This window comes from Bufo gargarizans, chromosome 1 (genome assembly GCF_014858855.1).
Source record: "Bufo gargarizans isolate SCDJY-AF-19 chromosome 1, ASM1485885v1, whole genome shotgun sequence".
NCBI lineage: Eukaryota > Metazoa > Chordata > Amphibia > Anura > Bufonidae > Bufo > Bufo gargarizans.
In genome coordinates, this window is record NC_058080.1 from 451,358,323 (window position 1) to 451,383,090 (window position 24,768).

The following is a 24,768-nucleotide window of genomic DNA, read 5'->3' on the forward strand; positions in this document are numbered from 1 at the left end:
TTTTCACTTAAGGACTGGCGAGGTTATTTCAAGAACTCTTGAATAGAAGCATTACAAAGGGGGTTTAGCAGATGCCCTGTTAGGATGTCGCAAACTCCACGACAAAGGTGGTTGCAGCTCTTTAACAAGAAATATTTTCATGGCACAAATAATCAGGTACGGAGTCAGATAATGTGGCGATTCCAGTAAAAAGCATGGCGAAACTCCGCATACAGGTTCTTTCTTGTGCAAGAGTCTTGCATTGAACAAGTCTACTGTGCCAATGTTTAATAGCACAAGACCAGGCACCTATGGGGGTGGAGGATGAATCACAACATTAAGCAACCCCCCCCCCCCCCCCCCCCCCCCAAATACTGTAAAAACAGACATTGAAATTATTACAGGGTTCTCCAGATGGGACCGAGTATGTTACTAGTCCTTCTTGCTCATGGTTCAGCTTAATGTCATGAGAACAATCTCGGAATGGCTTGGGTAAGGGAACATTCACACTAGAGTTGTTGTAGAGTTCTGTTGCCAGAACTGCCTGCTGGATCCGAAAATCCGTATGCAAACAGATGGCTTTTATTTTTACTTTGTCTGATCTTTTCTTGTAAAAGGACCTCTACACAGGCAAGAGCACGCTTTAGAGAGCTGTCCCATAGACCTTGACTCTATGGCCCATGTGGCTACAGTAGAGTATCTATTTATTTTATGCTTTTAACGGCTTGGGCAAGATGGCTGAACCCCCCCATAATCATGTTCAGTAAATAGAATTTAAAAAAATGTAAGCGCAAAAAAACGGATCTTTATTTTTAGGCCCCCATCTGTTACCATTGACTTACACTTGTTTTTTTTTTTTTTTTTTTTGTTTCCTCTGCTGGATCACAATAGTTACTGGAAAACAGAAGTGTGAAAGTATCCTAAGTGGAAAAATGGCTTGGTCCTAAAGGGGTTATAAAGTGGCGGTTAGCTTGAACCTATGGATACTAAGAGGGTTGCCCTTGTTACTTTGTGCTGTAGATAAGTGCATACTGTAAATGGAAGTTCTCAGCTATGTTGTGGAATCGTATACCTGTTGACATTGAACTGTGCTAAATGTATCCTGCTTTTTCCGGCCGTATCTTTTCCTGTCCACGTTATCTCCGCTGGTGTGTTCTCTATGAACCTGCTCATTGCACTGCAATCTGCTTTTAGATGTGGTAAAACAAATGCCGTTTTGCTGCAGTGGTGGCCACCTGACGTGGAGTAATAAGGATTTTTATGCATTGAAGGGTATCCGTATCTTGGATGTTAAGTGAATATCACTAGGATATGACCCCAATGTCTGATAGGTGCGGGTCTCACCCTGGGACCTGCACCTACACTTACAACTGAGCGCACAAAGTGCCAGAGGGTAGCCGCACACCAGGCTGCCCTCCATTTGAGCGGAACACTTGGATGTTTTTGGAAGTACCATTAAAATGAATAGGGTGCTGTGTAAGTGCTGCCACCACTCCATTCACTTCTATGGGCTGAATGGCAGACGGCTGCACATGCGGGGTGTACCCTCCAGAACTTTGCAAGCTCTTTGCTAAGTATAGCTGTGGGGCCCGCCCCAATCAGACATTGGAGGCATATCGCTAGGATATGGGCCCAATGTCCAAGATGGGAATACCCCTTTAAATAACTTGCTCAGTACACTAACAAGTAATATTACATTATAGGTTATAAAGGGAAAGGACCACTGAGACTAGCTTCAGCAGTCTTCGTCCGGCCAATTCTCAGCATACTGGCCAATCTCCTTCGGTCCCCATTAGTTAATGGTGTCAGAATGCAGCGCAATCCGGCAGGCCATTCCTTGCTGGGGTTCTGTAGCTTTTTCTTAGTGATCTATCCTCTGGATAGATCAGGATCTGATCAGTGGGGGTCTGACACTCGGGGACCCCCGCTGATCAGCTGTTTGACAAGGCAGCAGCACTGGTCAGCTCATTGGCGAGGGCTCGGAGTGTCGGACCTCTGCCTACCATTTCTCCAGAGGATAGGTCATTAGTAAGAAAAAGCTCCAGAACCCTGTTAAGCTGTAGTGAGAAATTGGGCTAAGAATAAATATAAAGGTCCCTTTGCACGGGACAATTCAGCAGGCGATTGTCAGTAGTAAGCGTTCCTTCTTGGTGCCTGCTGATCAGTGGAGGAGACTGCTATTGCCACAGTATGAAGAGGAGCAATCGCTCGCCCCCATACATAACCGGTAGCAGGGTGTGCTGCCAGCAATTACCTGATGAACATGCACCTTGCACCACCCTATAATCGCTAACGAGCATTTCTATAAAGACTTCTTAACGATTATCTGGCCGATTCTTTGCCTATGTAAAGGACCCTTAAAGAGGATCTGTCACCGCTCCTGCCTGTTTTAATAGCTATATACATTTCCCATGTAATAAGATACTCCAGAATTGTTATGTCTGTATGTTGTGCTATTTCTACTAGAAGTTATGAATGAATTCCTAGCAGTCTGCAGTAAGGGTACAGAGGGAGGTAACCAGTTGGGGAGTGTACCTGCACAGACTGAAAATGGGGCCTCCCCTCTGTACCCTTACTGCAGACTGCTAGGAATTCATTCATAACTTTTAGTACTAGGAATAATAGAGGAATGGCACAATATAGAGCCATAAGAATAGATGCTCCAGAATTATTACATGGGTTGCATAAAACTATTAAAACGGGCATGTGAGGAGCGGTGAAAGGTACTCTTTAAATATCCTTGCAACAAACAGTAGCGGATCAGTAGGTGGGTCTCACTCTGTGAACAATGTTTTTGGCCATGTGAAAGGCCACAAGCTATTTTAGCCATTCTCCATTGACTTCACTGGAGGATAACATGCAACTTCTGAAGCAGACTTGAAATCGGTATAGTACTAATAAAAACTACAGTTCTGCCAAAAACAAGCCCTCATATAGCTCTGTGAATGGAAATTTAAAGTTATGACCTGTCAGATAATAGAAATGGAAAGATGTGTGGGTTTTTTTAAATAAGTTTTTCATTTTTTAAGTAGTAAAACAAACTATACAAATCTGGTATTGCTGTAATTGTATTACCCACAGAATAAGGCAGCATGCACACAACCGTGGTGTGTTTTGCGGTCCTCAAGTCGCGGATCCTCAAAACACAGATGGCGTCCGAGCGGAACGGCATGGACAGCCTTCAATATAAATGCCTATTGTCCGCAAAGAGAAGACAAGAATAGGACGTGTGGTGTGTGTTGTGTGTGTGTGTGTGTGTGTGTGTGTGTGTGTGTGTTTTTTTTTTTTTTTTTTTTTTTGCGGGGCCACGCAACGAATGCGGACAGCACACTGAGTGCTGTCCACATCTTCTGTGGACCCATTGAAGTGACATGGCGGCTCGGATGCGGACCCAAACAACGTCCGCATGCATGAGGCCTAAGGATGTATTGTAATTTTTATCTCGGTGAACGCCGTAATGTCAAAACAAGAAACACTTACTGGTAAAAAAAAATAATTCAAATCACCCCCACCGCTTTTCCAATAAAAGACCTACATTAACTATATACAATTTGTCTGACAAAGGTTAATCCTTGTATGCCTATGTGAATGGGGGGGGGGGGGGATAAAATCAAATTATGGCTCTTGGAACATGGGGAGGCAAAACCAAAAAAATCGTCTTTAAGGGGTTGATCTCAGTCAGTGTTTGGTTAGTGTTTAATAAATGATTTCCATCAATGATTTTGAGGAGTGTAGGCTGCACAGAGAACCTATAATGGAGAGATGAGATGGCACGTGCACACTGCATGCACCCTCCCTTTATATAGCTGAATGGCAGGGGTCTGATACCTGGCACCCACACCGATCTGATGTTGAATTAAAATCCACAGAGAACCCCTTTTAATATAGTAAATGGCTATTGACCTACTCAATTATTTCTTTTTTTGTTTACATCCAGGTGAAAATGAAATTCTTGAAACTATACATGACATTGCATCAAAAAACAAGATTTGGAGGTCCTACATTGGCATGGGGTACTATAACTGTTCAGTGCCCCAAGCCATTTTGAGAAATTTGCTGGAAAATTCAGGCTGGTAAGTGTGTTCCTTTCCACCCTTTCACGTTTGTCATGTCAGCTCATTACTCGTACTTAGAGGACATGCCTGCTTTAGTAGTTTCATGATGCCCCATTTTCTAATATCTAAATTCTGCGCCATAAGTGTGGTTTCTCTACAAGTTCGGCTACTTTCATACTGGTGTTTTTGGCTTTCCATTTGGGAGATCCGTCATGGGATCAGTTTTGCCCTAATGCATTCTGAATGGAAAAGGATCCGCTAATGCATCAGTTCAGTCTCCATTCCGCTTTGGAGGCTGACGCCAAAACGCTGCCTGCAGCTTTTTGGTGTCCGCTTGAAAAAACGGAGCCAAACGGATCCGTCCTGGCACACAATGTAAGTCAATAGGGACAGATCAGTTTTCTCTGGCACAATAGAAAACTGATCCGTCCCCCATTGACTTTCAATGGAGTTCATGACTGATCCGTCTTGGCTGTTAGATAATACAAACGGATCTGTTCATGATGGATGAATGTGGTTGAATTGTAACGGATCTGTTTTTGCAGATCCATGACTAATCCGCCCAAAACGCATGAAAGTAGCCTTAGTTACGTACCGGCCCCCTTTGTGGAGAGCGAAGACTCCTCCGATTCGCAAGGAGCCCAGTGACGTCACTGGCACCGACTAAGATTATTCAGAGCGCAGGTAGTAGGCGGCAAGTAACACCCCTCTGGTCCGGTGATGTCACGGCACACAAGATTATTATGCCGTGTGCCGGGAGGGAGATTTGTAGGAGGTAACATCAGGGATATGTAATGCCCTGTGCATTGCACAGCTATAAAGATGGAGAGGAGGGATATGCGGGCAGTAGGCAGAATATCAATGAGGGGGCAGGATGCACAGAGGAGTGGAGACTGATCTGACAGCCCAGACGCCGCGATGGTGTGCTGCCTTGTGGGACCCACAAGGCAGTGCGTCAGGAAGTTGCCGCAGATGTACACAAACATGTCAATATTCAGTGGGGGACCATAGGAGCGCTGGAGAAGTGCTAAATATACAGAAACGCAACAGGCACCCTTGAATCAGCTAGACATGGTAAGATATCATGTCTTATTATGTCTTTAACAATCTATTTGATCCCGGACAACCCCTTTTAAGTGTGTTCTTTCCTTCAGTCTGTATTTACTCTGGAAAATTTCCACAAGTCAATATCAACTATAACCGCGTTGTATACAATAAATATGGAAACCATGGGCATGCCTCTGGAGCCTTACATAAGTATACTAATTTTGAGAATGTGAAACTGCATAAGTAACAATTCCCTAAAATGCCTTTTGATAACCTGATTCTTCCCGCTAAAAGCAAGCGTGTTCTGCAGCTGGTCTTCGGATGGTTAACAAACTGAAATGTTCACCCATTTAGGCTAGGGAATTTGAGAAAGTAAACCCCACATTTTTTTTTTTTTTTTTTTTGAACTTTTTTTTCTTTTCTGATGCTTGATGGGGTTTTGCAGAATTTTGGTTAAGCTTTGCCTACTACATTCAACCAATAGTAACATGCAACCTGATCTCGGGCATCTGTCATTAGTGGGGATATAATATGCTATCTTGGCCAAATGTTCATCTAAGTAGTTGCTGCAGTTATATTGGGCTACTTTTCACATCTGCGGTTTTCTTTTCTGGTTTCGAGAGCTCAAAACCGGAGGAAAACGCATTCATCGTAAATGGGGATAAAGCTGAACAAACTGGAACTGAGTGCACCAGAATCCCTTCTGTTTTGTTGCGTTCCCATGTTGGACACAACCGCTGCAAGACAGATGCATGAAACGCAATGTAAATCAATGGTGCCGGATGCTTTTTTTTTTTTTTTTTTTTTTTTTTTTTTTTTTTTTTTTTTTTGGGACACACAAACTGATCCGGGAAACATGGACTTAAAATCGTTTGCCGGTTCTGTCTTGTTCATTTTGGAGACAATACAACTGGATCTGTTCTGAATGTATTTATCCAATGCGTTTATGCTGATCTCCTGACACACATCTGCATTCTTGCTGAATCTAAGTGGCCTAACTCTCCTGACTTGCACTGCCTGTCTGTACGATCTGTGGGTGTTGACTCTCCAGTGTATTTGTGAGATCTAGCTTCACTCTGGTCCTCCTGCATGGAAAAGCTGACAGAGGAGACAGGTTAAAGCTGCATCATGTTGCAGGACAAAGTTTCGAGATTCAATACTAGATCGAGAATTGTTTTTAGGAATATCATTACTAGTGTTGGGTGAGCATGCTCTGCTGAACACTAATTTTACTCTAGCATCACGATGCTCTGCGCTTGAGTGCGATGCTTAAGTCTCCTCCCCGCACGTTTGGCTGCTATGCAGACAATACATGTGTGGAGGTACTGGCACTCACTGTAATGATGTAGCCATGTTGGCTACTGGAATTAAAGTGATTGGCTGGCCGGAATGCATCATCGGGTGCTCAGTCTTGGTCAGGGAGAGCTGTGCTGAAGAAGGGACAGATGGTGTAGGGAGTGAAATGGTAATTTAGTGAAAAAGCTTGTTAGAGACCCAAACGTCCTTTTTAAGGACCATTTTTGTATCTGGCTGCAATATTTTAGCGCAACTTGCGTGCAATTGTTAGTGCAGCTTATAATGACACAACCTCTGCTACATCTTTTTATTTTACATTTGCGCAGCCTAAATATCTGATATTCAGCGCAGTTGTACTTGCGCTACATCTCCTGTGTAACGTTTGCGCATACTAAAAATCTGACATTAATTCAGTGTTTTTTATTTTTTATTTAATAGTATTGGACCGGCACTCAAACATGTGGGTTCACGCAAAGAACCAATAGAGTAGAATAGTGAAATTTATTAAAATATAAAAGCATACAAACACGTAATGGTGGGATGGATATGATAATGGGTGGACTATCTCGTGTATCAAGTCCATAGGATGCAGGTTATTGGAGAAAATGGATAATGTCCCGTACTTATGCAAAATCAATAGCAAACAGTCTAATAGTATGAGGAGTATGATGCTCACTATTTACTGCGCAACTCTGTGGTGTCCCACATGTAAGGGCGCTTAACTCGGTGTCGCTTCAATCCAATGCAAACGGCAGAGTGTAGTTGCTTACTGACATCATAAAATCAGATCTCTGTAAGATCGCTTCAATTATCGCGAGATGAGCTGTTGCTTTTTCTTTCGTATAATACAGACTCTTCAATAAGGCAAAAAATCGCAGTGAAGCTTTGATCTTGTGATCATAGATTGCGATCAGTAGCTAGCCATTAATAAAGTCGACCACCAGTCTGTTTGCTTTAGTTCGTTTCAGAAAGTAATTTCCTTGGTATCTTTTCAATGTTGTATGGCCATGCTTAAAATTTCGGACTCTTTATGAATATCCCATCAATCCCAGACACGTTTCGAAATAGAGCCCTATTTCTTCCTCAGTGCCCTCCTAGGACACAGCAGTGCAGTGTGGTGAGACTCTAAGACTGTGTCCCAGCGCAGTGTACAGATGTCTATAACCCAGGCCTTTGCACGAAAGCGCAAATACCCAGCTACCCACCCACAGACCGTAGCACTGAATGCGCAGTTTTCCAAATTGCTGGCCCTGGAAATGTTGCCATTTAGGCTTGTGGACACTGAGGCTTTCCGCAGCCTGATGGTGGTGGCCGTCCCGCGTTACTGTCCCCTGCTGCCAATAATTTTCGCTGTGTGCAGTCCCAGCCTTACACCAGCATGTGTCCTGTAACATCACCCATGCCCTGACCAACGCAGTTATTGGGAAGGTCCACTTAACGACTGACACGTGGACAAGTGCTTTTGGCCAGGGACGCTGCATTTCCCTGACGGCACACTCGGTGAATGTTGTGGAGGCTGTGAGCGAGTCGTACCCTGGGATGGCATAGGCGCTACAGACGCCAAGGATTGGAGGCCCTACTTTCATCAGGGTTTCCGCCACCACCTATGTTAGTGGCTGCAACCCCTCCCTTCTCCTCCACTTCCACCTCCTGAATTATCCTCTTGCAGCACCAGTGAGCCATCAGTCAGTAGCTGGAAGTAGTGTAGCACTGCAATGGGGAAGCGGCAACAAGTCGTGCTTTAACTGATATTCTTAGATGACAAACAGCACACCTCCACAGAGCTGTGGCAGGGGATAAGGGACCCGACTGAGCTGTGGCTCTCGCCACTCAACCTAGAACCAGGCATGGTTGTGTCTGATATTGGCCGTGACTTGGCGGCTTTGGAGCTCAGCAAGCTCGGACACATCCCATGCCTAGCCCATGTGTTCAACCTAGTGGTTCAGCAGTTTCTCAAAACCTACCCCAATTAGCTACTGGTGAAGTCATCGACAGCTTCTGCCGGTCTGGCAACGCTGCAGCAGCGCTTGCAATTGCCAGCTCAGACTGTTGTGCGACGTGAGCACACACTGGAACGTTCTACATGTTGACCAGGCTTTGTGAGCAGCAGAGGGCAGTAGAGGAATACCAGCTGCAACATGGTCGTTGCCTTTCCAGTCAGCTTCCGCTGTTCACAAGCAACGAGTGGGCATGGATGTCTGACCTCTGAGGTTTTGTGCAACTTTGAGGAATCCTAGATGATGAGCGGCGATAACGCTATTATCAGCGTAACAATCCCACTTCGGTGTCTAAACCCTCGCTGTTCACAATTAACGCAGACTCATTGCATGTGGAAATGGGGAAGACGGTACACAGGGTGATAGCCAGACCACACTCAGTTTGTCTTCTCAATGCGAATTGGAGGATGAGCAGGAAACTGTTGCCTCTGCTACAGAGGGTAGTACCCATGGAATTTTTATTCCATCTGTTTAGCATGGATGGGTAGAAGATGAGGATGAGGAGATTGAGTCATCCTCCTGATGAGGACAGCAAAGTGTGCCAGTCCCAACAGTCAAGACATGGCTGACTTTGTTAGGCTGCCTTTCCTGTGACCCTCATGTTGTACACATTTTGGACAAGACTGGTTACTGGTTTTTCACCCTTCTCGACATCCCCACCCCCCTCCCTCTACAAAGAACTCATCTCTCATTACTGTGGTGGAGAGGACAAGCAAAATGGTGCAATACCAGAAGGTCTTTTGTGGGGAAAAATTGCTTCTAAAATTTCCAGGTGACAGCACTGGCTGCAGAGTACGTAGTCCCTTTGCCAACCGAGGAGGGGATACGAGGGGAACGCGCAGCAGTTCCAACAGAGGCAGGGCAACACTCGCGAAGGCTTGGGACAGTTTTATGACACCCCGCCAGCACCCTCAACCTGATGTGCAGCCTAGTGTCACAAGGAGGGAAACATTTTGGAAGATGAAGTAGTACATTGCAGACTGTCAGTGTTACCTCTGTGCCTTACATTTATTGGGTGTCCAAGCTGGACACATGGCACGAACTGGCACTCTAAACCTTAGAGGTACTGGCTTGCCCTGCCGCCAGCAATTTGTCAGTGTGTATTTAGTGCTGCTGAGGCATAACTGTTAAGTGCATCTGCCTGTCAACTGAAAATGCTGACCGGTTGACTCTTATAAAAATGAACAAGGCCTGGATTGCCACTGACTTCTCTACTCCATCAGAGGAAAGCATCTGAACATGAAGGCACTCTAAGGCTGGGCTCAGACCTGAGCGTTTTACAGCGCGTTCCTACGCTCTGTAAAACGCTCAACAGGCAAGAACCAATGATTCCCTATGGGAATGGCTCTCACCTGAGCCGTTTTACAGCGCGTACGATCGCTCTGTAAAACGCCCGACGCCCCAAGAAGTACAGGAGCTTCTTTGGGGCGTTTTGTCGCGCGTTCCCGTACATAGACTTCCGGGAATGGGTGACAATGGGCGTTCGCTTGTTCCGGAGCCGCGATTGTAAACGCGCATACAATCGCGTGCTCCATCCCGACCGCTCAGGTCTGAACCCAGCGTAAATGTGGCTTTCATGGTGTATTGAATACACTGTATTCCCATGTACCCCTTCCACTACTAAAAAGGGTATATGGTTTAATCTCATCCTCCTACTCCTCCATCATATTAACATGCTTATTAGGCTGCCCTCGCCCATAATGTTTTAAATGGTCACCAGCAGGCCATCAATCAATCATAATTTTTCAAGGGTGTAGATCAGGGATGTCAAACTCGTGGCCCTCCAGCTGTTGCAAAACTACAACTCCCATCATGCCTGGGCATACTACAGCTATCAGGGAATGATGGGAGTTGTAGTTTTGCAACATCTGGAGGGCCATGAGTTTGACATCCATGGTGTAGATGATGCCCTCCTTTATGTGTATTGGAGTGCCAGTTTCTTGTAACTTTTTTGGCAGCCCTTTCACTTGGTGCATAGCATTTGTGATACAATTGTTCAGGTAGTGGGACTCCTACACTCAATGTGAAATGAGGTCTTCCTTTATGTGATTATACAAGTTGTATCTGAGTGACTCTTCCTTGTAATTTTTGGCAGCACTTGCACTTTATATAAAAGTAAATATACAGGAAATGTTTCCTAACAAAATAGATTTTAGAGGAAAATTGTTATCTTCGTTTTTGTGTGCATTGTCAGTCTGTAAAAGTGGTGTACTACTCGGACAACATCGTTCCCAGGGATGACCTGGGAGTCCAAGATGCATCTAGACATCCTCCCCATGCTGTTCCCGAACCATTTCAGTAGTGTTTCCATCAACTTCTGACCTTTTTTCCTATGAACCAGACACCCTCCCCTCTTCAGAGCAGGGGGTGCCTGGTTTAATGCTCGGGTTCTCCCATTGATTGATTTCCATGGTGTTCTATAGAGCACCTGAGCCATACTGAGGTGTCTTATTCGAGCACCCAAGCACTTTGGTGCTCAACCAACACTAATCATTACTCAAATCTTAAAGGGTGTGTGGTTTTGTTTTCAGAAAACTCCCATGGCAATTTTGTCACAAAATGCGAAGTATGCTGCTAGGAAAGTGTTAAATTTAAGAGCAGAGGCTCTGTTAGAAGCCACTCCAAAAATGCCAATTGGAATCCAGTCTCCTTGGAAACTGAGACAATAAATTCCAGCAACGTGAGGAGAAAACTAATGACTTCAGCTTTGAGGGATCAAAATATTTAGACCCAATTTATAAATCAAGATCACTTGACTTTCTCACTTAGTACATTTCACAGTACAACAATCATCAGGAGACAGTTTAGTAAAAACATGTCTTTTGACCCTAAGCAAATGTTCTCTTGTTTGTCAGAATAAAAGCAATGTGAACCTTTTTATTTAGACAAGGCCTCCTATCACAACTGTGATCACCTTTTGTAAGACCTAATGTTCTACCATGACATGTTGCTAAACAGTTTTGTTTAACTCTTGCCTTCTTATTATAGGGTAACACAGTATACTCCATATCAACCAGAAGTGTCCCAGGGGAGACTTGAGAGCTTACTGAATTATCAGACCATGGTGTGTGATATCACTGGGATGGATGTGGCCAATGCATCCTTATTAGATGAAGGAACGGCTGCAGCTGAAGCAATGCAGTTGTGTCACAGGTCAGAAGCCTCATTTGTATTTTGCTGCTATCCACTGTGCCTCTAAGGAGGGGCTGCCCCAGTTAGTGGCAATATTGTCACTAAGATTTCTCTTTTCTGTGTACTTTCTATAGGCAAAACAAGAGAAGGAAGTTCTATGTGGACAGCAGATGCCATCCTCAGACCATCGCTGTGGTGCAGACAAGAGCCAAGTAAGTATAGCTTGAGAAAGTGAAACATTTGTGGTCGATTCCTCAGTTGAACCGGAAGAGTGGAGGTGCAGGCAGTGTTCGGAACTTAAAGCATCAGCCTCAAATGTTTAGGCTTGGCGCATGCTCAGTGAGTGACCGTTTCATCCTCTGTTGGAAGATCGCGGTGAGATTTGTCAGTGACCCTGAAGGCAAGGGTGGGCGGGGCTCTCTGCTGTTAGCTCATTTGCATAAGGAATAAAGTTGGATTATTTTTTTTCCGAGAGAATCCAAGCAGCAAGGAAAGAAAAGCGCAACTGGAAAGGGGGTAGTAAGTGCTAGAAGACAATAGTTTGAGGTTTAATGGTGATTCTGGTGACAGATGCCCTTTAAATTTTAAAGACACCGACTCCTTAATTGAATAAATATTTAGACCATATTTACAGGGCTGTGAAGACTGGCCATAGCACTGAACTAAAAAAATAAATGGACTTTCCAGGGGATTTTTTATCACGGCAGTTTCTAGGGAAATTTACCAACAGGGCGAATATCATAAAAGCAGATTGTGAATCGCAACGTAGTTGTGAAAGTAGCCTAATACAGGTCCTCATACCTCTTGCATACAGTGACGCCATTTCTTCTCTGCAGAGTTTGACAGATCTTAGTTTCCTACTTTTCCATCATCTTCCCACCTGCTCAACATCTCATCATGCACCCCCAAAACTATACTGCATAAACTGATAAACCCCCTGAAAATGCTAGTCACACAGATGGTGCCCCCTTCAATAATTATTGGAACACAATGCTCTAACATAACTGCAAACGGTGCCCCTGACACTAATAGTGTAACCATAATGTCCCCCAAAAATAACTGTGCTAAGCTAGGGTGCCCCCCAGTAATAGTGCTCCCTAAAATCCCAACAATAGTAATTCTGTACCAGAGTGCACTTAGCAGTAATAGTGCTCCTACAGTGCCTCAACAGTAATTGTGTCCCAGAATTACAGCAATAATGCTCCCATAGTCACCCAGTTGTAATGGTCCACCATAATGCCCCTGGTAGTAATAATTCTCTTAATGTGCACCAGTAAAAAAAATGCCCTGTTTGTCAGTAAATAAAAAACATCTTGGTGCCCCCAGAGTACCCTCATGTGTTTTAATGACCCGTACTGTATGCCACTAGAAAAAACAGTGGACCCCAGTTGAGCTTAGGTGCCCATAGTGCTCCTAGAATTTGTGCCAGTATGAAATACTCCTATAGTGCCCCCAGAAGATGCCCTGTAGTGTCCTCCATAATGTGCCAGTATAAAATGCCCCTATAGACTGCCCCATAACGCTTCTCTCCCCCTGTGAGGTGGTAGGCAGGGTAAGCGGACACAGAACAGAGGTAAAGTCTGAAACAAAACTTCAGTGTTTATTCACACACCAGGCAAAAGTAAAGCAACATTTTTCTAGTCTTAGTGTTCGTTCACACAAAGGCAGTCCAAAGAACAAAACAGTCACCTTGTTAGCAGGTTCTTTCAGCGTCCACAACAGGCTTTAGGGGGCCTGTTTTCCCCTGCATGCGGCTCTCAGCCCTCTAGCACGGCACCATGCCTCAGATCCCAAAACGGAGACCTTGATTCTGAGCCCAGGTGCTGCCAAAACCTGGACCGGCACTTAAACTCCGGTCCGGTATTTGAGCTCACCTGCTGGAAATCAGCCCAGCTGCCCATGTTGGGAGGAAAATACCTGCCTTCCCAAACAAAACCCACTCAGGCTACAGGCCAGGTGACGTTCTGCCGCCTATCGGGGACGGGCAAGGGAGACTACTCTACCTTGCTCCTCCGCACCATTCATCTGTATCCCTGTCCTGAGGACGGTGATACAAATGAATATGGAGATGAGCGCTTCCACAATGGGAAGTGCTCATCTCCGCTCCTGCTGCCTCTGGACAGAAAGGTCCTAAGTGATGTGCTCTTCGCCTGGCTGTAGAAACGGCCCTGAATTCGCTAAATTAATGTAAGCATTGATGTAAAATTAATTTAAGGTGAAATCAGCATTTGTAATTGATAATGGCAGAGTTCTGTTTGTCAAATGTGATGGTTCAGGGTTAAAAAAATATCTGTGGTCGGCTAAAACTACAGGGTGAATGGCTGATCATTTGCCACTTTTTATTTTATAGAAAAAAAAGCTGTAAAAATAGTGATTGAAACTGTTGTACTGAACCCACTAATAGATCATGATCAGTGTGATTTAACATTCTGACTTTTGCTGCTTCATAGCTCTTTAATTCCCTTTTAGTTATATTGGTGTCACTACAGAGCTTCTGTTGCCCCACGAGATGGATTTCAGTGGAAAAGATGTCAGTGGTGTCTTGTATCAGTATCCAGACACTGATGGAAAAATAGAAGATTTCACCCTGCTGGTTGACAGAGCTCACCAAAATGGGGTAGGAGGAACATGTACAGAGACCATTTAGTTTTCTGGATAGTCAGTGTGGTGGGGTCATGTATGTTCCATACCTAAAATACATTTGGGATAAATATAAAGTACAAAGCTTTTCTTACTTCAAAACATATTTCTCACAGATAGAATTCTAGGTTGATCAGCATTATACTACACTATTGCATATGACTAGATGCAGAACAATGTATACAGCTGAGGATGTGTCTGTTACTTAAATAGAATACCATGGGTTTAGATTCCTAATCCATAGTTAAGATGTGAGTATGTAACACTCTTTTTTTTAATTTGACATTTTTTTTTTTTTCAGACCCTAGCGTGCTGTGCTACTGACCTCTTGGCACTGTGTATCTTAAGGCCGCCTGGAGAGTTTGGAGTAGACATCGCTCTTGGCAGCTCTCAGAGATTTGGAGTACCATTGTACTATGGGGGACCACATGCAGCCTTCTTTGCAGTGAAGGAGAACCTGGTCCGGATGATGCCTGGCAGAATGGTTGGCGTGACTAGGTATGTGGCATGGAAACCAACTCAAATTTGGCATAGAAGGCCTACAGATACAGCAGCCATTAACTTGACTGATGCACTGTGGTTAATGTAGCTCATCATTCTAGTACACATGCTATTAGAATGACATGCTACATTAATGGTGTAGCACATTGTCAAGTTAAGGCCGAATGCACGCGGCCGAGAGCGGTCCGTGGTATGCCGGGCTGGATTCCTGTTTAGAGCAGGAGCACACGGCGTCACTGGTTGCTATGACGCCGTGTGCTTCATGCTGCCGCTGCACTACAGTAAAACACTTGTATAGTGTATTACTGTAGTGCAGCGGCGACATGAAGCGCACGGCGTCATAGCAACCAGTGACGCCGTGTGCTCCTGCTCTGAACAGGAATCCAGCCCGGCATACCGCGGACCGCTCTCAGCCGCGGAACACGGCCGTGTGCATTCGGCCTAATTGTTTGGTTTCTACATGACAAATTATTAATTGAAACCATACGTGAGCCCACCATCACTAGACTGTCTTATGAAACAGGGTCGCAAAATCGGGAGACAACATAGTTTGTAGGATTAAAACATAGCCTATAGTCGGTCTCCACAGATGGCAGCAATGCGATGGTTATCGGAGTGCCGGAACTGATCGCTTGCCTGTTTAGTCTGGAGGTCCCCAACCTCTAGTACATTGTGAGCCATCTTCAACTTTCAGTGATGGTCAGGAGCAACAGGCTATTCAAATATACAGTAGAGAACTTTTGCATGTGGAGAAAGAAAGAACATGAAATTGTAAACATTTGCTGATAAATATTTCAGTGTGAATTGTAACACTAGCATTATACTATCCAAAGTGGCAAGGTCTGCAGCAATGTCAATTACCAGTACATATGGTCATAACTCGGGACTTTAATGGCAAGCAGCACAGCAGTTGGTCTTGAGCCACAGGTTGGGGACCACTGGTCTAGTGTTATGTAGGTAGCATTTTTCAAGCCATGTTTGATGCAAGTTATAAAGAATGGCATGTGTCCTTGTATGCCTTCATTCCACACTGACCGTTCCTTTGCTAAAAAGTGATTCAGAATATAAATTGCACTGCTGTGATACTATCCTAAAAATGTATGGGCTAATTCTTTGTATCTAGGTAGGGCAGTAGACTTTCAGACATGCTATGAAATGCCTTCTATGAGAATGTGCTGAAGTTTGCGTTATACTATCTTTGACTTTAGAGATGCAACTGGGAAGGAAGTATACCGCCTTGCTTTACAAACTAGAGAACAGCATATCAGAAGGGATAAAGCCACAAGCAACATATGTACTGCACAGGTAACTTCCCTAGTACCTATGCTACATACTTGGACATTTATGGAATTAAGACCTTTTTGAAACCACTGCTGCCAGATACGTTGCATGCATAATGTATGATCTCTTCTTAATGCAATCTTGTAGGCTCTGTTGGCAAATATGGCTGCAATGTTCGGTGTTTACCATGGTCCAAATGGGCTCAAGCATATTGCACGTAGAGTTCACAATGCCACCCTAATACTTGCAGAAGGTAATATTTAATTCCCTGTCTTTCAATGTATTTCATTATATACAGTGTATATTTTGCTCGCAGCACTGGTATAAACTATCTTGCAGAGAACAATCCACATGCTTTTCACTGAACACTAATTGAAATAAACCTAGTCTTGGTGTCCATTGCTGTTTTGGCCACATTGACGACACGGCTAATGACAAACGTAAACATTTTTTATTGTTTATACACTTGTTGGTATTTGTCTGGCATTCTTCCCAACTCCTCCTGTAGATGCATGCGCAGTCTGGCCAAAAATGCATGCACTTTCATCGACTTTCTCGGGCATGGACATTCAGCTTGCCGGATCCTTCTTTTATCTGACTGTCAAGGAAATGTCGGAGGCTCTGCTGAAATCTGGGGGTTTAGTCAGTGATGATCTAGTGGCATGTTAGAGCAGAAGGACCTGAACAGATTTTTATATTGCTTTGTTGGGATTTGGTGACTTTATTTTATTTTTTATACTTTTGAGTCTGCTTTTTTTTATGAGTTCAGTTGTACATTGGGCTAGCTTATCTATGATGGATATCTATGTAATGACCTACTTAAAGTTGGCGCCAATCATTCAATGAATGAGTGAAACCCTTGTCTGCCTTAACAAACAGCAGTCCGCTGTGCAGAAACAATGCAGCTGTATGAGTACAATCGATCGCAGTATTCGCCTCTCATCCTCATACAATGGAAGTGATTGCGGCATGTAAATTCGGAGCTTCACCCGCACTGAACAAGCAGCCATTGGTTCGGAAGGAACAATAATTAGTTGCAAGTCGGCGCATATAAGTCACTTTGTGTATACAGAAATGCTCAGTCACTGATGTGATGGCCCCATGTACAACTGAACTCTGAAAGTACAGACTATATGTAAATTAGAAGTTGTGTAGTTTTGTGGGAAACTATTTAGTAAATCAGTCTGCTCGACCACACCTGCTCTATAACATGCTGCCTGCAGATTGCAGTGCACTGTCCATCATGAGTACAGGTTTTCTAACGTTTTATTTTATTTTTTTTACCTACGTTTCCAATTGTTTAGGTCTAAAGCGAGCAGGACATCAGCTACACAGTGAGCTCTTCTTTGATACAGTGAAGATTCATTGTGGCTGTCCAGTGAAAGAGGTTCAAGATCGAGCGGCACAGCGACAAATAAACCTTCGTGTGTACAGTGACGATTCAGTAAGTCGTGTGTGTGGGCTTTTTTTTTTTTTTTTTTTGAGGCAAGGTAGTGGACTCATCCCGGTGTTTTAAACTGGGGGACCAGTTTAGGACCTGAACAAATTGGCTTTTAAGAATCTTGTCTCGAGAGTAGAAGAAAAAGTTGAACTGTACCCCCAGTTTGGCTTGGCATTTTGTTGCAGCAAAAAATAAATTTGTCATCTGTGGTTTCTTTCGCACTGCTACGATACTAGAAATGGGTAGTTGGGGGTTGACTCCAGGGTTTTGTACTGAGCACAATGGTGAAAGGTGAGCATAATTGACACCATATTTGCGTTTTTACACTATGAAGCAGTAAATTATATATATATATATATATATATATATATATATATATATATATATATATATATATATATATATATAAAAAAAATTTTATTGAGCTATCAATAGTTTTTGCTAGACATTTAAGTTTCTACTACAACTGCAGGCAAAGATGTTGAATATATCTCTGTGACCAGGACTTGATGGCTTATTCCTCTCCGTATGGAAATCAGAATGGCAATTAAATAAATGTATTCTTTTGGCAGCTTGGCGTATCTCTTGATGAAACTGTAAAGGAGAAAGATCTGGATGACCTTTTGTGGGTGTTTGGCTGTGAATCCTCAGCAGTAAGTATAGTGTTTTGTCATTTTTCTCCCTGTGGGTTGAACTTGTGCTTCCATTACTGTCTATTTAGAAGCAAAATTCTAGGAATGTGTTCGGCTTTAAAAAAGACAGAAGTGGCAGCCTTGCCGATCTGGCCTGATTTACCTACTGCTGTCATCTGAATCTTAGGGCTCTTTCACACCTGCGTTCTTTTCTTCCGGCACAGAGTTCCGTCGTCGGGGCTCTATGCCGGAAGAATCCTGATCAGTTTTATCCTAATGCATTCTGAATGGAGTGAAATCCGTTCAGGATGCATCAGGATGCCTTCAGTTCAGGACCGGAACGTTTTTTGGCCGGAGAAAATGCTGCAGCATGCGGCGCTTTTTGCTCAGGCCAAAAATCCTGAACACTTGCCGCAAGGCCGGATCCGGAATGAATGCCCATTGAAAGGCATTGATCCGGATCCGGCCTTAAGCTAAACGTCGTTTCGGCACATTGCCGGATACGACGTTTAGCTTTTTTAGAGTGGTTACCATGGCTGCCGGGACGCTGAAGTCCTGGCAGCCATGGTAAAGTGTAGTGGGGAGCGGTATACTTGCCGTCCATGCGGCTCCCGGGGCGCTCCAGAGTGACGTCAGGGCGCCCCACGCGCATGGATGACGTGATCACATGGCACGTCATCCATGCGCATGGGGCGCTCTGACGTCATTCTGGAGCGCCCCGGGAGCCGCACGGACGGTAAGTATACCGCTCCCCACTACTACTATGGCAACCAGGACTTAAATAGCGTCCTGGCTGCCATAGTAACACTGAAAGCATTTTGAAGACTGATCCGTCTTCAAATGCTTTCAGTTCACTTGTGTTTTTCCGGATCCGGCGTGTAATTCCGGCAAGTGGAGTACACGCCAGATCCGGACAACGCAAGTGTGAAAGAGGCCAGCTGGTATTTTGTCTTTGGAGTCTTTTTTTTTTTTTTTTTTTTTTTTTTTTGTGGCAATTTTTGTAACTCTCTCCCCGTTCTCTATCCAAGGAACTAGTTGCTGAAGGCATGGGAGAGGAGAACAAGGGCATTTTGGCCACTGCCTTTAAAAGGACAAGTAGATTCCTTATGCATCCAGTATTTAATAGGTGAGATAGTTAAGAAAACTTCAAACACCATAGCTGAAATGTGTGGATAAAGTTCAAAATTATATATTTTTTTTTTTTCCCCTTTTTAAGCTACCATTCGGAAACTAATCTTGTGCGGTACATGAAGCGTTTGGAAAACAAGGATATTTCTCTTGTACATAGTATGATTCCTCTGGGGTCCTGCACAATGAAACTTAACAGTTCCTCTGAGCTTACAGTAAGTTAATTTTACTTCTATTCTTTCTGTAAGCTAGCAACTTTGTGCATGATAGGAGTGCTGCATCACCACCTGGTCATTTTTGCACATTAAGGGGACCCTAAAGGGGCCTACCAGTTCTCACCATGATTCCAGTCAAAAACATGCTGCAACTCTGACACTGACATCGCAGCCTTGTTGGGACATGATGGGCACCCACTTCTCCATCCATCTGGACCATCAAGGGTTGCACAGCACTCATCAGTAAACATTGTTGGTTTGAAAATTAGTCTTTATGTATGTCTGGGCCCACTGCAACCTTTTCGGCTTGTGAGCACTGGTTAGGGGTGGCCGAGTAGTAGGCTTATGCACAACTGCAAGCATCTGGAGGATCCTACACCTTGCGGGACTCCAGAGGCACCAGCAGCTTCAAATATCGGTTTCCTGCTTTGTAATGACTGTTTAGCAGCTGCTGAAATGTTGCGGGTGACGCTAGGGAGGCTTGTTCCCTGTGGCGGCTTGCTATTGGCTGATCGACTGATCGGAGTGCCGGGGAGCGGGGTAAGTATAACCTATGAGGGGCCCAGGCATTGGGGGTTATGATAGGGGTTGGATAACCCCTTTTTAAATTTGAAGATTTTTACAATGGATTTCACCTTTTTGCAATATGCAGATTACAACTTGCCATTGCAAACTAACCATTGTGCTGCAATCTGTGCCTGAAATACGCCTAATATAGGCATATTTCAGAATACAAATGTCCCCCTAAGACTTTACCAAACCTTGAGAAATTCACTGTAATGTGTTTCAGCAATATATCCAACTATATGCATTAAATATAATTGACATAATAATGTAAAGTTATTCAAACATACACACGGCAGAAATATTTAGCATATCACAATGTAAATTTTCATCCCCAGAGAAAGTCACATCTGCTGAATCATTTGCAGGCATGAATGAATCTGCAGTTTCCTTGAGGTTAAAATTATTTCCAGTCTAGTGACAATGTAACCGGTTTTCTCCGAGCACGATTAGTGTACAGGTTAATGCATATATTTTTATTTTTTTCGGAAAACTCAGTTTTGTTAACTTAATATTTTTGTATTTTCTTTGCAGCCAATTACGTGGCCTGAATTTGCCAACCTTCATCCATTTGTGCCTCTAGACCAGGCACAGGGATATCAGCAGCTGTTTAAGGAGCTTGAGAAGGACTTGTGCGATATAACAGGATATGACAAAATCTCATTTCAGCCAAACAGGTAAAAATCATAAAATGTAACACTTTAAATGTGCAGTAGCTAGTGTACATTTGTATATGGAAAGGGGGGGGGGGGTTGACTATTTATTACATTGAATCCTGGTATGTTTTCTTTTGTGATCAGCGGCGCACAGGGTGAATATGCTGGGTTGGCTGCTATCAAGGCTTATTTGAATGCAAAGGGTGAACCGCATCGAACAGTAAGTATGATGCAGTGCTTTGGCATTTATTAACCCCTTAAGGACCACCGCCGTATATGTACGGCGAAAGTCCGGTCCCTGAACATGGCGCCTGCTTACAAGTGCAGCGGGCGCCATAGCCGCTGAGTTTCTGCCATTTTAATTAGCATAGATGTGCCGCAGGTCTCTGCTATCGGCCATAAGGCTGATTGCATACATTTTACCCTTCAGATGCCATGGTCAAATGTGACCACAGCGTTTTTGCAGTCCAGAATCGAAAGTCACGCACTTCTGCTCCAGTAACAGCGTTCCCCAACAGAGCAGGCTTCGGTGCCTATTTCAGGAATCTACCAATACAGACCACTAGGTGGCAGCATTGTATTACAGGCATGCTCAACCTGCGGCCCTCCAGCTGTTGCAAAATTGCAACTCCCATAATTCCCAGACAGCCTACAGCTATCACCCTACAGAAGGGCATGGTGGGAGTTGTAGTTTTACAACAGCTGGAGGGCAGCAGGTTGAGCATCCCTGATATAGTGCAAATGAAGTGTTCAATGATGGCAACATAGCCATCAATGAACACAATGGGCAATCTAATGATTGCTTTGTCACCTAAGGTGACTTAAAGTGGAAATATAAAAAAAAAATAATAATCATGGGCATCGCCGCTTGCAAAGATGCCCATACAATTAAAATATAACTATTAATGGCATTCGGCAAATGGCGTAACGGGGAACAAAATAGAAACAGCCATTTTGCAAATTTTTTTTTTTTTTTTTTGGTGACTTCAGCTACCCAATGGATTTATTGAAAAGAACAGCCCTCACACAGCCCCGTACACACAACTACAATAAAGTTATAGGGGTCAGAATATGGCGGGGAGGGGGGATTTTATAACCAAAGTGAAAAAAAAACCTTTCAGTATTTAAAACGCAAGAAAAATTATACAAGTGTGGTATCGTTGTAACCATGCTGACCTGGAGAATGAAGTTAACAGGTCAATTTTGTAGATTAGTGGACTTTTTTTTTTTTATCAGAACTGCTTTTTTTTTTTTTTTTTTTTTCTCAATTCTACCCTATTTGGAAATTAATATAGATAGAGAGATCTATCTCTATTTTTTTATTTTATTTTCTCCTTCACACTGGTAGGAAACTGTAAATGGTGCCATTAGAAAGTACCGCAAAAAATAAGCCCTCATAAGGCTATGTAAATGGGAAAAATAAAAAAAAGTTACGACTATGGAAAGGTGGGGAGTGAAAAACGAAAACGCAAAAAATGTAATCTCCGGGTCTTTAAGGGGTTAGAGGACCTGTCTCCTCTCAACAGGTCAGTATTAGTAACTACTTGCATTCTCCATGTTATACCAATTCCAGAGCATCTATTCTTGGGACTCTGATGTGCTAATCCTGTAGTATTCCTGCTAGGTTACAAATTGCCAGCAGTCTACAGTAAAGGTACTGCTGGGTGTTATCAGTAGTGGCTGTGTCTGGCTCTGTCCAGTCAGTGCTGCTGGCGTGAGACTGGTAACACCCATCTGTACCTTTACTGCGAGTCAACAATTCAATCATAACTTCTAGTACAAATAATAAAGAAATGGCACAACAGTCATAAGAATAGATGCTCCAGAATTATTATATGGGGAGTGCAAGTAGTTGCTTCAACAAACCTGTCAGGAGAGGTGACTGCTCCGCTTTAAAGAGCATTTATGGGTTTACTTGCACTATACGTCGGTTTTTAACGCAACCATTTTAAGTAAACCCTGTGTTTTGGCTATTGCAGGTTTGTCTCATCCCAAAATCTGCTCATGGAACCAATCCAGCAAGTGCTCAGATGGCAGGAATGAAAATACAGCCAGTAGAAGTAGACAAAGATGGAAGCATTGATCTAGTACATCTGAAAGCTATGGTAAGTGCTTGATTTGTCTTTTACTAGGCTTCTGCAGATTAAGTCTAGGTCCGAAGGCCTTCTGTGCCAAGAGACCCTCTGCCATGATTGTTTCCTCTACTAACCCATTTCGAGTTGTTTTGTAACTTGTGTTATTGAACAAATGCAATAGAAATGCTTAAAATATCTCATACTGAACGTACACTGAGGACATGACGGGTGCCAGAATGAAAGATATACAGAAAAATAAAACCATTACATAATCTCACAGTGCAGAACAATAAAGTCTGAGTATTTGTCCTCCAGTGAATGACCAGAATGTATTAAGGAAGAGCGCCAGTAGAAGATATCCTACTGTAATGTGACTATAAAGCCTCATCTAAAGGCCAAATAGAAGGATTGGGCATTCGGTGTAAGCTTAATATCTCTGAAGCTGAATCACCTGACTTGCTATGCATTATCTCCTAACTTCCTCTGCACTCATGTGTAAGGCTTAGGCCTCATGCACACGACAGTATTGCTTTTTCAGTGTTTTGCGGTCCGTTTTTTACGGATCCGTTGTTCCGTTTTTTGTTTCCGTTTCCTTTCCGTTTTTCCGTTCCGTTTTTCCGTATGCCATATACAGTATACAGTAATTACATAGAAAAAATTGGGCTGGGCATAACCTTTTCAATAGATGGTTCAGGAAAAAACGGAACGGAAACGGAAGACATACGGATGCATTTCCATATGTGTTCCGTTTTTTTTGCGGACCCATTGACTTGAATGGAGCCAAGCACCGTGATTTGCGGACAAGTATAGGACATGTTCTATCTTTTCACGGCACGGAAATACTGAAATACTGAAACGGAATGCACACTGAGACACTTCAGTATTTTTTGCTGAACCATTGAAATGAATGGTTCAGTATATGTTCCGTATACTGAGCTCAAAAAACGTCCAGTATACTGAACGCAAAATACTGTCGTGTGCATGAGCCCTTAAAGGGATTGGCCACTTTCTAGTTACTGATAACCTAGGTGTTGGTGAGATGATCATACAGAACTTGCTAATACAGCCTTTGTCAACACTTTGCACCATTTTCTGTATATCATAGGGTACCCTCCTTGTATAAAGTCTTTTGTGCCGTCCACACACAGTTCCTGTCCATAAAATCTTTTTGACCAGACAAATCTCCTGTGTTTAATGTCTCCTCCATTCAAACGCACTGTACCTACACTAAACTCCTAACAGAACAAGTACAATGGCAGGTGCAGTGTATGTGAATGGAGGAGACCTCACAGGGTGGTGATTACCCTGGTCACATGACCCTCCATCAGCAGCCATCTTATGGACAATACCTCTGTGGACAGCACAAAAGATTTAACGAATAAGGGAAAATGCCTTATGAAACATGGTGTTAGGGCCATATAGTAATCTTAAAAAAACACATCCCAGAGATGGTGTGATCGGGTTACATCCTTTACATCTGCCATGTAATTCTCTCAGGTCTGCTGCTTTTGTTGGGGCCAGCATTAGGGCAGGTTGCATGAGTTAATAACTGACAGCAAGCTGAGCAATCTAGGTTTGACTGCAGAAACAGGACAGTGGGTATCTGTATATTAACCTTACGGATTAGCTCTCCATCCCCTCCCTGCCCTCACCTCCCTGGATAAAATGAGAAACGTGTGTTTTTTGTTTTTTTTTGTTGCGGGCCCCCCTTCCCCCTTAAATTTTTTTGGGCAAAGCTCTTTTTAAAATGGGTATCCAAGTTAAAACAATCGGAATCATTGGGGGAGATATGTCAAGACTTTATCTCCTTGCACAAGCGTGAGAGGTGCCCGATTTGTTAAGAGGCAGAAGCCTTGTAACAAATCAGGATCATCTCCAATTTCTGGTGCACAGCAGGGAAGTCTAAACCAGCTGCCGGTTGGCGTAGACTTCAGCTATAACTTCCCCTACTTTCTCCAGAAAGTTGTAGTAAATGTGGTGGTAGTGCAAAACCATTCCCCCTCTTCTGAAAAGTGCTGAAGCTCAAAGTCCCAAACTATGGGGTGCACATGCTGTACGCCATAATGTGCAACTTTAAGATACAATTGTGGCGTACAGACCTTGATAAATGTCCCTCATTGTGTTCGTAG

At 43.5% G+C, this 24,768-nt stretch overlaps 1 protein-coding gene across 1 annotated transcript in view; it reads left to right on the top strand.

Annotated features, from left to right (window-relative positions):
- Nucleotides 1-24,768, top strand: part of GLDC (glycine decarboxylase) — a 44,809-nt gene that overhangs the window by 12,463 nt on the left and 7,578 nt on the right. Inside the window, exons 3-16 of the mRNA XM_044272553.1 lie at nt 3,917-4,052; nt 11,363-11,527; nt 11,641-11,718; nt 13,976-14,123; nt 14,448-14,644; nt 15,856-15,952; nt 16,076-16,181; nt 17,233-17,372; nt 17,942-18,022; nt 19,030-19,127; nt 19,218-19,344; nt 20,443-20,585; nt 20,709-20,784; nt 22,544-22,669. Coding sequence (XP_044128488.1) covers nt 3,917-4,052; nt 11,363-11,527; nt 11,641-11,718; nt 13,976-14,123; nt 14,448-14,644; nt 15,856-15,952; nt 16,076-16,181; nt 17,233-17,372; nt 17,942-18,022; nt 19,030-19,127; nt 19,218-19,344; nt 20,443-20,585; nt 20,709-20,784; nt 22,544-22,669 — 1,718 coding nt within the window. The remainder of the gene's footprint in view (nt 1-3,916; nt 4,053-11,362; nt 11,528-11,640; nt 11,719-13,975; nt 14,124-14,447; nt 14,645-15,855; nt 15,953-16,075; nt 16,182-17,232; nt 17,373-17,941; nt 18,023-19,029; nt 19,128-19,217; nt 19,345-20,442; nt 20,586-20,708; nt 20,785-22,543; nt 22,670-24,768) is intronic.